Source organism: Saccostrea cucullata, unplaced genomic scaffold, assembly GCF_032062105.1.
Source record: "Saccostrea cucullata isolate Sc308-1 unplaced genomic scaffold, CSIRO_AGI_Scuc_v1 ctg2305, whole genome shotgun sequence".
In the NCBI taxonomy this organism is placed as follows: domain Eukaryota; kingdom Metazoa; phylum Mollusca; class Bivalvia; order Ostreida; family Ostreidae; genus Saccostrea; species Saccostrea cuccullata.
Window position 1 is genome coordinate 369,785 of NW_026929684.1, and position 12,357 is coordinate 382,141.

Here is a 12,357-nt window from a genome sequence, read left to right on the forward strand (position 1 = left end):
GCGGATCCGGGGAGACATAAGACATTGTACTTAGAAAGAAGTTGAGCTCGTGAGATAGAGAGGGTGTCTGCTGAGAGGACGCCATTTGTCTCAAGAGCCAGGGCAGCGAACTCCCAAGCCTGCAGCTTTTGGTCAGGTGTTAAGGTTTCCCATTTGGTCGGTGGCCAAGAAATGGTGGACCCTTCCCGCGCGATGTCAAAAGGAGGCACCCCTTGCCAATTTCTTCTGGCCGCTGGTAAAAGTGGCATCACACCATACTCCAGAAGGACACGAGCTCTCTCTGTAGACACAAGATCAAATACAACAGGGTGATCAGAGGTCTCTTCTCCGGAGATGGATGAAGGCTGTGACATGATGGATGAAGGTTGGGAGGTAGCAGAGGAGACTGGGTGTTCCACGGCTCCACTGGAGACTGACTTAGGGCCCTCGTCCTCCAGGATTGAAGAAGCTAATGGCTGGAGAGAAGTACACAAGGCGGCAGGGTCAGCAAACTCCCAGAGAACTGAATTTTTGAAGTCTGGCAGATCAATACTGGGGGGTGCTGTGGACTCAAGAGGCTTCTCTACAGGTTCCATGGTCTGAGAAGGAACAGATGGGACAGGCGTCTCAGGAGCAGGGGGGGTAGAGTCAACCAGAGGCTTCGTTGCATCAGGAGGAGAGTCCGCATCCTGCTCAATGGTACCTATCGGAATGGCGATTAGAGGACCACCATCACCAGATGCAGATACTGGGGCAGAAGCAGCTTCAGTTGTTGAAATTTCCATCTGAGGTTCTGGTAGAAAACAAGCAGATGGTTTGGATGGAACATAAGGAGGTGGAGAGGCTCCTTTCCTGATGGATTCTATTAACTTTTCGTCAACCCCCAACAGCTTGGACATTTCCTTTAGGAGGATGGGTGAGGAGATAGGCGAAAAAAAGGTAGGAATCTGGAAGAATGGATCAGGATGTATGCTCTGTGACTTCCGCATCACAGACGACAGAATCTGAGGGTTCCGGCTGGCCTCTGAAGTCATTTTGATGTTAAAAACTTTGTCTTCTGAAGCAACATGAACCCGGATCAATCCTCCCTCCAAGCTGATGGCCTTGATCGTATATCGGTCATCTAACTCGGGTTTGGTTGGTGAATATCCCCTTGGCTTCTTCATTACTGGACTGTGGTCTTCTGCTGTCTCTTCTATGTAGTCTGGTCTGAAGTGTTCCTCTGGAGTTAATGAAGAACCTCTTCCCTCCTCCCAACCTTGCTCAAATTCTCTGAGTTTCCTACTGCTGAGACTGTTGCTTCTCACCCATGACACTATCTCTAATCGTGCTCTAATTGCCGCCTCGCTCTTCCAGGGATTTGGTTGAACGATTTTTCTGTAGTCTGATGGATGGACAGAGAACCAGAATCCATTAGCTTCGGAATAGAAATCACTGGGAACATCCTTTAACCGTCCCAACCCCTTGTGGGCCTCCAGCACGTGGACTTTGAGATCCGCCATTCTACGCAGTGTTTTTTCTCGTTTACCATCTCTAACTGGGCAAAACGGACAGATGACACGCATCCTCTCATGGGGACGGGAAATTAGGTGGTTCTTTCTGTCTCGATTCGACTTGAATTTGTCTGGGCACAACCAACAAGCATACACTGCAGAGGACATGCTGAAAACGGGTAAAAAAAAAATCTGTCAGGCTCAGTATAATATTCTGAGCCGAGAGCAATGCCGTCTGCAGATACATTTTTTATTTTTAGTAAAACATTCTAAAATCCACCCCCCTACCCTACTATCACTAAAATATTTTGTCGGGATGGCCAGCAGGACAAGGAAAAGTAAAACATTTTACAACACAACACACCTAAGGCAGATAGCAGATATCACCACAGAGGAGATGCAACACCAAGTGATCCCGAAGATCAAATAACAAAATAATATTTAAAACAAAATACAGACCCAACATCCTCTTCAAGGATTCTTCATGGTCACCAAAAACCGCAGGAGCACACCCTGGGTGATCAGGCCAGTTGTGCATCCTCAACCAAGGGCGCGACCCTTCACACAGTGTCACCTAGACACTAAGCATCCTCCCCACTTCACCATAATCAAAACACAACAAATTATAAAAAGAAAAATCTGCTCCCAAATCTACCCCTGTAATATCTCAACAGGAATTACACAATGCCCCGGTAGCGGAGGAACACTATTCTTCCCACAGGTACAATGGATACTAAACATTCCTTCCAGAAACATTACTCAATTACTGCGCTGAAGAGACCTGAATTTCTCTCTGCAACCTCCTTATCCATGCTGGCACATCCCTCCCCTTATAAACTGATAAGCGATCTATGTGATATAATTTTGCTTCTTTTCTAGCACTCCGTTTGACTCGATACGTGGTATCATCAACTTTCTCAAGGACAATGCAGGGACCACTCCAGGGACAAGATAACTTCTTGCAAATCCCCTTTTTCTGTAAAGGTTCGTAGAGCCACACCAGCTGACCAATGTCAAGGGACTTTTTACTGGCTTTAATGTCGTAATAACGTTTCTGATGTTCTGCACTTGTTTTCAGGTTCTGTCTAGCAAGTTCATGAATAGAGTGGAGTTTTGCTTGGAGATCAGCTATGTAATCCTGGGTGTCAGACTCTGTTTCATTGGTTGGGAGACATGTAACAGCTTCAAGTGGCATGGTGATGTTCCTACCAAATACCATAACATTTGGCGTAAAGTGTGTGCTACTGTGAACTGAGGAACGGTATGCCATCATTACTTGGGGTAGATACTCGTCCCATCTGTTCTGTTCTTTTTCACAATACATGGTAAGCATGGTTGCTAAGGTACGGTTGAAACGTTCAATATTTCCATTACTTTGAGGTCTCATACTAGTTGTTCTGGTTTTGTCTATATGAAAAAGTTGACACATCTGTTGAAATAGCTGAGATTCGAAGTTGCGACCTTGGTCAGAATGGATCTGGAGTGGAGTGCCAAAACGACAAAGGAATTCGTTGACTAGGACTTTGACAACTGTTTCTGCCTCCTGATTGGGTATTGCATAGGCCTCTGTCCACTTGGTGAAACAGTCGCAGACGACCAGTATATACTTATTGCCTTGAAGTGATAGAGGAAGTGGACCCATGATGTCAATCTCAATCCTTTCCATTGGTTCACCAACCAGATACTGTCTAAGGGGTGCAACTCTTTTGTCAACAGTCTTCTTTCTAGCAGAACATCTGGAACAAGTTCTTATGTATTCTTCTACAGACTCCTTAAGGTTTGGCCAATAATATTTATTCTTGATTCTTTCCAGGGTTTTCTCGATGCCGAGATGACCAGCAGACGGGATGTCATGGTAATATTTGATAACTTCAGACTGCTTTGTTGAAGGTACAACTAACTGAATTTTGGTTTCTTTGTCATCTGCTTTCCAGATTCTGTATAAAATGCCACCCTGTATTTGTAATCTATCCCATTGTCTCCACAGTGTTTTTGTAGAACTTGAAAGGTGTGAAATATCATTCCAGACAGGTTTGTCGGAGGCGTCATCTAGTAGCGTCATGATAGGCGAGATGTTCTGGTCTTGTAGCTGGAGTAAACGGATGTGGTCAGGCTCCCAACCTTGAAGTATGGCTGTATTATGAAATTGATGGGGTTCTGAACTTTGATTCTGACCTCTGGTAACAATACAAACATGTTCTGTATCTTTGTCATTACAGCTAGTCTCTTCATTCTCATGGTTGTTCTCCACATCATTGTCTTGCTGATGTTTACAGGCTTTACACGGTCTTCTAGATAAGGCGTCAGCATTGTTGTGTTTGATTCCTGGGCGATGAACAACTGTAAGGTTATAGGTTCCTAGCTCTTGTAACCATCTGGCAACCTGCCCTGTAGGATTCTTAAGGTTTCTCATCCAGTTGACTGCTGCATTGTCTGTTCTGAGAAGAACTGGTTGGCCATACAGGTATGGGTGAAAATGTTTAAGGGCACACACAACTGCTAACAGCTCTTTGCGAGTAGTACAGTAAGACTGTTCATGTTTATTGAGTGCTTTACTGTAATATGAGACTACCTTCTCTTGGTCATTTTCTATTTGAGACAACACTGCTCCAACTGCCATGTTACTTGCATCAGTATCTAGTATGAAACTCTGGCCAGGTATTGGATAAATCAAAATGGGGGGAGAAACAAGTACTTCTTTGAGTTTTTGGAAAGCCATAGTGCAGTCTTCATTCCACTGGAATTTCTTATCTTTTTGACAAGCCAAATGGAGGGGTCGGGCAATTGCTGCAAATCCCTGTACGAATCTCCTATAGTAGGAACATAACCCCAGAAAGCTTCTTACTTCTTTGACACTGGTAGGTATGGGCCAATCTTGAACAGCTTTTGTTTTGTCTGGATCTGTATGGATGCCTTTTTCTGATACTACATGTCCTAATACTTTAATTTCTTTTTGGAACAGAGAGCACTTGGAAGGTTTGAGTTTGAGATTGGCAGCCTGGAGTCTCATGAAAACATGTTCTAATCTACTTAAGGTATCTTCAACTGTCTTTCCAGGTACAATAATATCGTCAATGTAAATCAGGCATTCTCGCCACTGGAGACCTCGGAATACGTCTTCCATCAATCGTTCAAAAGTGGAGGGCGAGTTGGCAAGTCCAAATGGCATCACAGTAAATTGGTAGAGTCCTTGACTGGTTGAAAAAGCTGTCTTGTGTTTATCAGCTGGATCCATCCCAATCTGCCAAAATCCAGAGTTGAGGTCCATACAACTAAACCATTTTGACTCTGACAAAGAATCAAGGCATTCATCTATGCGTGGTAAGGGATAGGCATCTTTGACTGTCACATCATTCAATTTCCGATAATCGACACAAAATCTGGTAGAACCATCTTTCTTGGTAACCAGGACAATAGGAGATGACCATGCACTGTTTGATGGCTCAATGACATTTCTTTTTAGCATCTTTTCTAGTTCCTGTTTCTCAACCTCGCGTTTGCCAAAAGGTAATCTTCGTGGAGGCTGTCTAATTGGATTTGCTGGACCAGTGTTGATTTTGTGCTGTACCAAATCTGTTCTCCCAAGGTCATCTGATGATTGTGAAAAGACATCCTGGTACTTAATTAGTAGATTCTTTAACTGTACAGTTTCCTCATTCTGTAGGTGCCTGGAACTACGTTGCAGAAGGTCAAGAAGGTGTTCTGGCAGTTTGGGGTTGCTATCATCAGGATTCTTGGTTTCAGTGATCTTGCAGCATGACTGGTCTGGAGAAGAAGGCTGTTCGTAAAACGACTCACAAGTGCCCAGTTTCATGTTTGGATAAAGGGTAACTGGGTTGCTGCTAAAATTTTGAATAACTGCTAATTGGGTGGTAGAACGAGTCTCTACAATGCCTGGAACAAGAGAGATATTTTTGTCTTGAAAAATTGCTGCTGGTGTTTCTACTAGGCCAAGCTCTGCCAAATGCTCTGCTTGAGGTATCAAAATTGGAATAACTACTTTTGTTTCAGGTGGAATGACCATCGTCTCCTTGACTGCAACTCTACAAACCATGCTTGCTTCACCTCCAAGCCAGCACTTGATGTCACCTTCATGGGTACATAGAACCAATCTCCCGAGATCCAATTTCTGCACATTCTTCATAAGGAAATCTTGACCAAGGATACCTTCATTCAGCACATCACACACAACCACAGGAAGGGTACACTTCAATGGACCAAGTACCACTGGAATTTCTGCACGGCCATAGACTGTAATTTCTCTGTTGTTAACATCAACCAGTGTCCTTTCGTCCTTCTCTAACTGTGGCTTAACATGTGGATCTATACTGTCAAACACGTATTTGGAAATAATTGTTGCTGTTGAACCTGTGTCAACTAGAAAATTTGTCTGAAGACCACCCACCAACCCAGATACATAAAGGCCATCATCCCATTTCTTTTCAGCTTTACCAATGTGTCCTAATCTAATATTTTCATCCCATTCTAAATTTTCTTTAGGCCTTTCATGTGTATCATCCGCCAAGCTCCGACCTAGTAAGCCGACGGTTTGAAGTTTCCCTGACTGGATGCTCTTTGTTGCTTGCTGCTAGGGTTGTATGATCTGTTTCTCACGTCAGGATTTTGTTTGTTCATAGGGCAATCTCTCATGAAATGGTCAGGGGCGTGGCAAATGTAGCACTCTCTGTTGTTGAAATTCTGTCTACCACCGAACTTCCCTGGCCGTCCGGATTCTAGCTTTTCAAGTCTGACGAGAATCTGCTTCAAGGCATCTGTCACTTCCGTCTGGGCTGCACTGGCACCACTCTGGCTTTTCTTGACGTCCTTTTCTTCCCCAATTGCTCTAACAGGTTGTTTCCGTTTTTCACTATCACCTAGGACAGCTTCATAGCGCTCTATGACTTCTACAGCATCGGCGATCGTCTGACAGTCTTTATCTATGCAGCGGCACTTCATCTCCAATGTTATACTTTTATAAAGCTGGTTAATGGACAGCGCCTCTTGTGCCATGGCATCCAGGTTAGGATAGGCCTTCTGTGACATCTGCCTCAAATCGTCAGCCAAAGCTGCTATAGATTCGTTTGGTGTGCGTCTTCTTGATTCAAATCGGGAGAGCCAGCGATTCTGTTGTCGGGAACTTCCAAATCTTTGCTCAAGTTTGTCAACAAGGACAGCATATGGTTGCCTAGATTCAACAGGTAGACTAATGTAGAACGTGCGTGCAGAGCCCCGTAGACATGCAGCTAGCGCTTATACTTTATCATGGTCACCCCATCTTCCCAATTCAGCGCAAACTTCAAAGTGTGAAATATATTCTTGCCAATCATCGCTGCCATTGTAAGGTTCTGGTTTTAGATTTAAACCTCTCGCACCTGGTCTAGGTTGCCAGTCACCTGCACCTCGTCTATCTAGGTCAAGATCAAATTCATCTTCATGCTCCGATAGCTGGTCGATCTCATTCTCTTGGTCTTGTGGTACATTTATAACAACTTCGTTATCAGGAGATGCCATTTTGCGTCAGACAGAGAGCTCAATCACAAGAAGATACTTAAAAGAGAGAACAGAGCAAAACTTCAAAAAATTATACCCAACACGGAAGACACAACTGACGAGAGTTCGCATCCTGGAAATTACAAACATGTAAAATCCCACTTCTGACACCAGTTTGTAACAAGTCGAGCGGACCCTTGTCACAAAATAAAAACTCCATTGTCAGGCATAACAAGTTTTTATTGAGGATGGCAACAATCAAACAACAACAACAAATGAGATGCTGACCATTCAGACAATCAATTGACCCGAAAAAAAAAGGGGGGGTGAACTTGTCCTGACTACACTTAATACAGTTTATTTATATATTCTAGTATCTGCAAACAACCTTAGCTCTCGGACTCGAAGTGAAATAACTTTGCGGAAATACTTGCGTTAAAATAAATAATTATGAATTCATTTTAACATGCGTCAATCCGGACAGTCCCTAAATATAGGTCTATATTCTAAATCTGTACTAAATATCTCCAGCAATCAACTTTATTACTGCCTAACTTACAAAGACACTATGCGTAAATTATCCCGAACATATGAATATTCCTAAAATGACTTTATTTTCAGCTTAAGCAAATCCGAACAAATACTGCCAAATCCGGACAACCCATTCTGGACAAGAATAACCTATGTGAACTTAACTGTATGAACTATTCTGGACATCCGAACAAACGATCCGGACAACTATCAAAATATAATTCTGTCATAAACTATAACCAATTAACTTCTGAACTTGGAAACAACTAATAGAAATGTTCCGGTCATAAGTCCTAATTAATAACTCGAACTGTAAACAAACAAATTACTGGTCTACATGACTGGAATAATTCCTCTACTTATAATACTGTCCAGTCCGGACGCGCGAGTCTCGAGTCTTTATAAAAATTAGCATCATCCACTACAAGATCTATCATCTTGAATACCTTAAGCTTTCTCTGAGGATTTGGTTCAAGAACTAGCAACCACAAGGGATGTAGAGTCAAGATTGAGTGTCGAGATGCTGAAATTGGGTCCTATATATAACCTTCTATCACCAATCAGCGTTTGTCCTTTTTGTCCGGAAAATAATTGACCAATCCAAACGCTGTACGGATCTATGGAAAATCCGAACAATATACAATCTCCGGACAAGCAGAATTAAAACCCTTAATAAACATTTAATGAACAATACAAGACCTTGTCCGGATTACTTTAATTACATGGACACTAAAATACGTAATTAGTTTAATAAATAAAATTATCCAAGACTACGTAGTTTTGTTATAAAAATCAAGTTTCGAATCTAGGCGCCTTCAGAAGTAGTGCGCGTAGCGATATACGCAAATACGGAAGTGCGACTTCACAACATAGTACCTAGGATAGATCGATAAAATAAGACAATAGTTCACCATAATAAGGTAAATAAGGGACAAAAATATTGGTCAGCATCATATTACAATAATTCAAGATAAAAATAATGTACAACATGGTTGAATAATGAGAAATCAGGCAGCAGAATCACAGGTGACAAGATGAGTAGTGAAGCGGTCAATCAGACGAAGGAAACGCATGTTTAAGTACACAAGAAGTTCGCGAGCGGTAAAATGACGATTTCACATAGATGTAAGTAAAAGAATACGCTGGTACTGAACACAGATCAATAACCGGTAATTATTAACAACTGTAATCTGTTAAAATGTATTATTTTACCGTATTTACGCAGAAACTTAGAGAATAAAATTTGTAAACAAACTATTGAAAATGGGGGATGTTGTCAAAACACGATCGGTAATACTGCAAGTTTTGTAAACAAAATCTGAATAAAAATAAGACATAATAAATGCTGCTTAAGCTTAATTAATTACTTTAAAGTCATGTACTATGATTATAGTGTATCTCCATTCAGAATAAATTAATTGTAAACAATACAAGAGTAAGCACATGAACAGCTGATGAAGGTCTCACATATTACAGTAAATTTGCTTGGATATTTCGTACCTGAGTTTGAGTTAAATTCATTTTACAACATTGTTTGGTGGTACTATGTTTTACTTATAACATCATATATTAATTCCCAATAACCACTGATTAAATAAAAAATTATCGCTGTACTTGTATTAACGATGTTTTCTCCTTTACCGGATCATTTTCTCCATTACCGAATCACGTGACATAAAGCTGATTATTCTGGTTCGGGACCGTGTAAATTTAAAAATACCCTTCTTACGTAACGTTTTACTATGCCTAAAAATATTTCAAACCCCACCCACTCCCCCCCCCCCCCCCCCCCCCCCCCCCAAAGGAGAAAAGCTAGGAATTTTTTGAGTTGTTTGCATCCGAAAATTAATGTAAAAACAACAACAATGAAATCATAGGAAAAAAACAGACTAGTTGAAATAAGAGGACATAAAAACTTATAATATGTGCATGATGAACTGCAAACAGCCGAAGAATTAATTTTTGATTAAAAAATTGTACTCATTGAGCTACCACACCCCCTCCCCATAATTTTGTCGCTATTTAGATAGAAAATATATCGCTAGATATATATTTGTGCCCCCTAAAAAAAAGTCTGATGACCTTTTTTATGCTTGATTAATTAATTGTCAAGGAATTTTGGTGGATGATAGTGCCTCCTCAACTGAAAATGTATGGCTCTACACCCCTCCCCCACCAACTGAAATTGCTTCCTACGAGCCTGGATGCAGAGATACCTAAAGCTGAAAGGAACAATTATATTTTCAAAATGTCGAGACCCAACACCTAAATTTCCTCCGATGAGCAGAGACAACTTTACAAATAATGATGTTGGGATTCATTTGCTGGATTTCTCCATTCCAACATCCACAGTAGATTAAATACCAGTATTCCGATTTATTAAATACTGGAGGTTGTCCTTTCACTTTATATATATGGGTCTACTTCAATTGTCCATCGTCTCTATAGAAATGAATAAGACAGCTCATTCTCCTCTAGCTGCTTTCATAGTGCTCTTTCTCCCTTTTACGTGAAGACAATGGTGGCATATATTCCATATATAGGCAAAAGGCTGCAGTCTGCATATCATTTTCTTGAAAAAAAAGGGGGGGGGGGTATCATAATACTCTGTTTATAATTTATTTAGCTTGATGTTGAATTGAAAAAGTATTGTTAGCAATATGCATTTTATATTATACGAGCTTCATCTTGATCATGATGACAAGAAATTAAAAAATTATTATTGGAAATAATTTTTTAGGGAATAGGAAAACTGCAGACGGGGTATTGTTGGAAATAATGATTTAGTAGGGAAGTTTAAATTGCAAAGGGATAAATAAATAAAATTTATAAATCTTAATTTTGTTGGGTAATCATGACGATTTTTATTTCGATGTCTTCACATTAGCTTACATGCACATACATGTACGTATAGCCTATACCACCGGGAGACATTCTCGAAGTCGAATCCACATTCTCTGCACTTCTTACTGATTTTGGCTGCTGATTTTGTTTATGTGTATTTTAACCACCTTTATTGTACGCTTTTGGTAGACATCTTCTGTTGTTTGTTTTTTACTGTAACTGGTGTGCAAAAAACCGCATATGAAAAATTATAATTTGGACAGGATCCCTGCATCTTATATTTCTAGAAACAGCGATTCGTTATTGGAAACCTAATTACCCACAACTTAAAAGCGAATAGTATCAATTTCTGAATTAGAAATTGTATGACGCTTTCAGTGCTTTTTGACACATAATTTTATTAAACATCTGCACCAAATTTGTTTACCTAGAATGTACGATTCACATTGGAGCGGTACCGAAAAGTGAAAGTAGTCTGCTTGCATGTACGCTTCTGGTCAGCGTCACAAAAAAGCTTGTTCATGTTTATTTAAAAATTAGGACATTGAACAAGTTGAATTTAATAATTTCATGATAAATGATAAAAGCAAGAATAATTCAGCATGACAGGGTAGGTTTAGCTAAGTATTGGACTTTGATAAGAAAAATACAGAATTTTCATCTGAAAGTGATTCGTTAATGGGTGCGATTCGTTATTGGCAACCTCACTGTACATATATACAGTGTATCAATTCATAAATAATCATATGAAGAAATTTCCAGTGATTGATATAGCCGAGAATACAAAGCAAACAATTGTCAACAACAGATAAAATACATGTACATACCAAGTCAACAGATATGATCTCCTTGAGAGGGACCATAACTTGGAGGTCTTCCCGGCTTTTAGGCGGGTTTTCCGCCTGATAAATATATTCATCGTCCAGAACACAATATTTGAAGCCTTTATTCTCTTTTTCTGTCACGATGATGCATGCCTCGTATCCCCGCACGCGCTCGAACGCCTCCTCTGGCAAGGTGCGCTTGAGAAAACTTTCCAACTTGCTGTTTTTCTTGAACAAAACATCTGTGTTTCCCCGCGCCATGCATGCTCGTGGTTATTTTCACTTTTATTTAAACTCTGATGTCAAATAACGACATTAGCTACCTCTTGCACGTTTACTCATTTCCAAACAATTGACACTGCTACCAAGCACTCCATTGGATTAATTGGTATGCAGGAAGTTTGTGTCAAAGGTCATATTGTCTTAATGTGGTTTTCTAAACAGAAGAGTTCTAATAAAAAGAGAGATAACTCTAACAGTCATGACTAACAAACACGACTGAATTTTTATCTAAACCCTAATGTTATCAAATTTCACGACTTGTTAAAATGTAAGGCTACTAGTCATTTTTGAACTTTCAAAATTTTGTAAAATTTTACTGTCAGTACTAAATCGATAATTGCAAAACTACTGAGTAACAAATGTTAATGTGTTAGACGGTGTGACCGTTAGTGAGGGCGGAGCCATGAAGAGAAAATTGCTACCTTTTATTGTTTAATGACAAATCCAGGGGCGGATACAGGATTTGTGGTTAGGGGGGGGCGTGGATAACTTTGTTGAGGCAAGAGGTCTGGGGGCCGCCTTAAGGCCCCAGTGGGTCCAGGGCGAAGCCCCCGGAAGCTCCTGGGTTTTCGTGTATTTTAGAGTAAAATCAGGCACAATAATAGTGCATATTTTTCAATTATTTTTGTTAAAAGTATATAGCATATAGGTGGTGGCCCAGGGGGCGAAGCCCCCCGTAAGCTTCTGGGTTTTCGTGTATTTTAGAGTAAAATCAGGCACATATTAACCAGTGCATATTTTTCAATTTATTTTTGTTAAAAGTATATAGCATATAGGTGGGGGCCCAGGGGGCGGAAGCTTCTGGGTTTTCGTGTATTGTAGAGTAAAACCAGGCACAATAATAGTGCATATTTTTCAATTATTTTTGGTAAAAGTAAATAGCATATAGGTCCGGATGTTTAAATAATAAATGT

General features: G+C 40.4%; 1 protein-coding gene across 3 annotated transcripts in view; it reads right to left on the reverse strand.

Moving 5' to 3' along the window:
* LOC134281819 (uncharacterized protein C12orf56-like) overlaps positions 1-11,545 on the reverse strand; it is a 31,771-nt gene extending 20,226 nt beyond the window's left edge. For all 3 annotated transcript variants that reach the window (XM_062764256.1, XM_062764255.1, XM_062764254.1), the window contains exon 1: positions 11,165-11,545. In XM_062764256.1, coding sequence (XP_062620240.1) covers positions 11,165-11,422 — 258 coding nt within the window. In that variant the 5' untranslated portion in view covers positions 11,423-11,545. The remainder of the gene's footprint in view (positions 1-11,164) is intronic.
* Between the last annotated feature and the right edge of the window lie 812 nt (positions 11,546-12,357).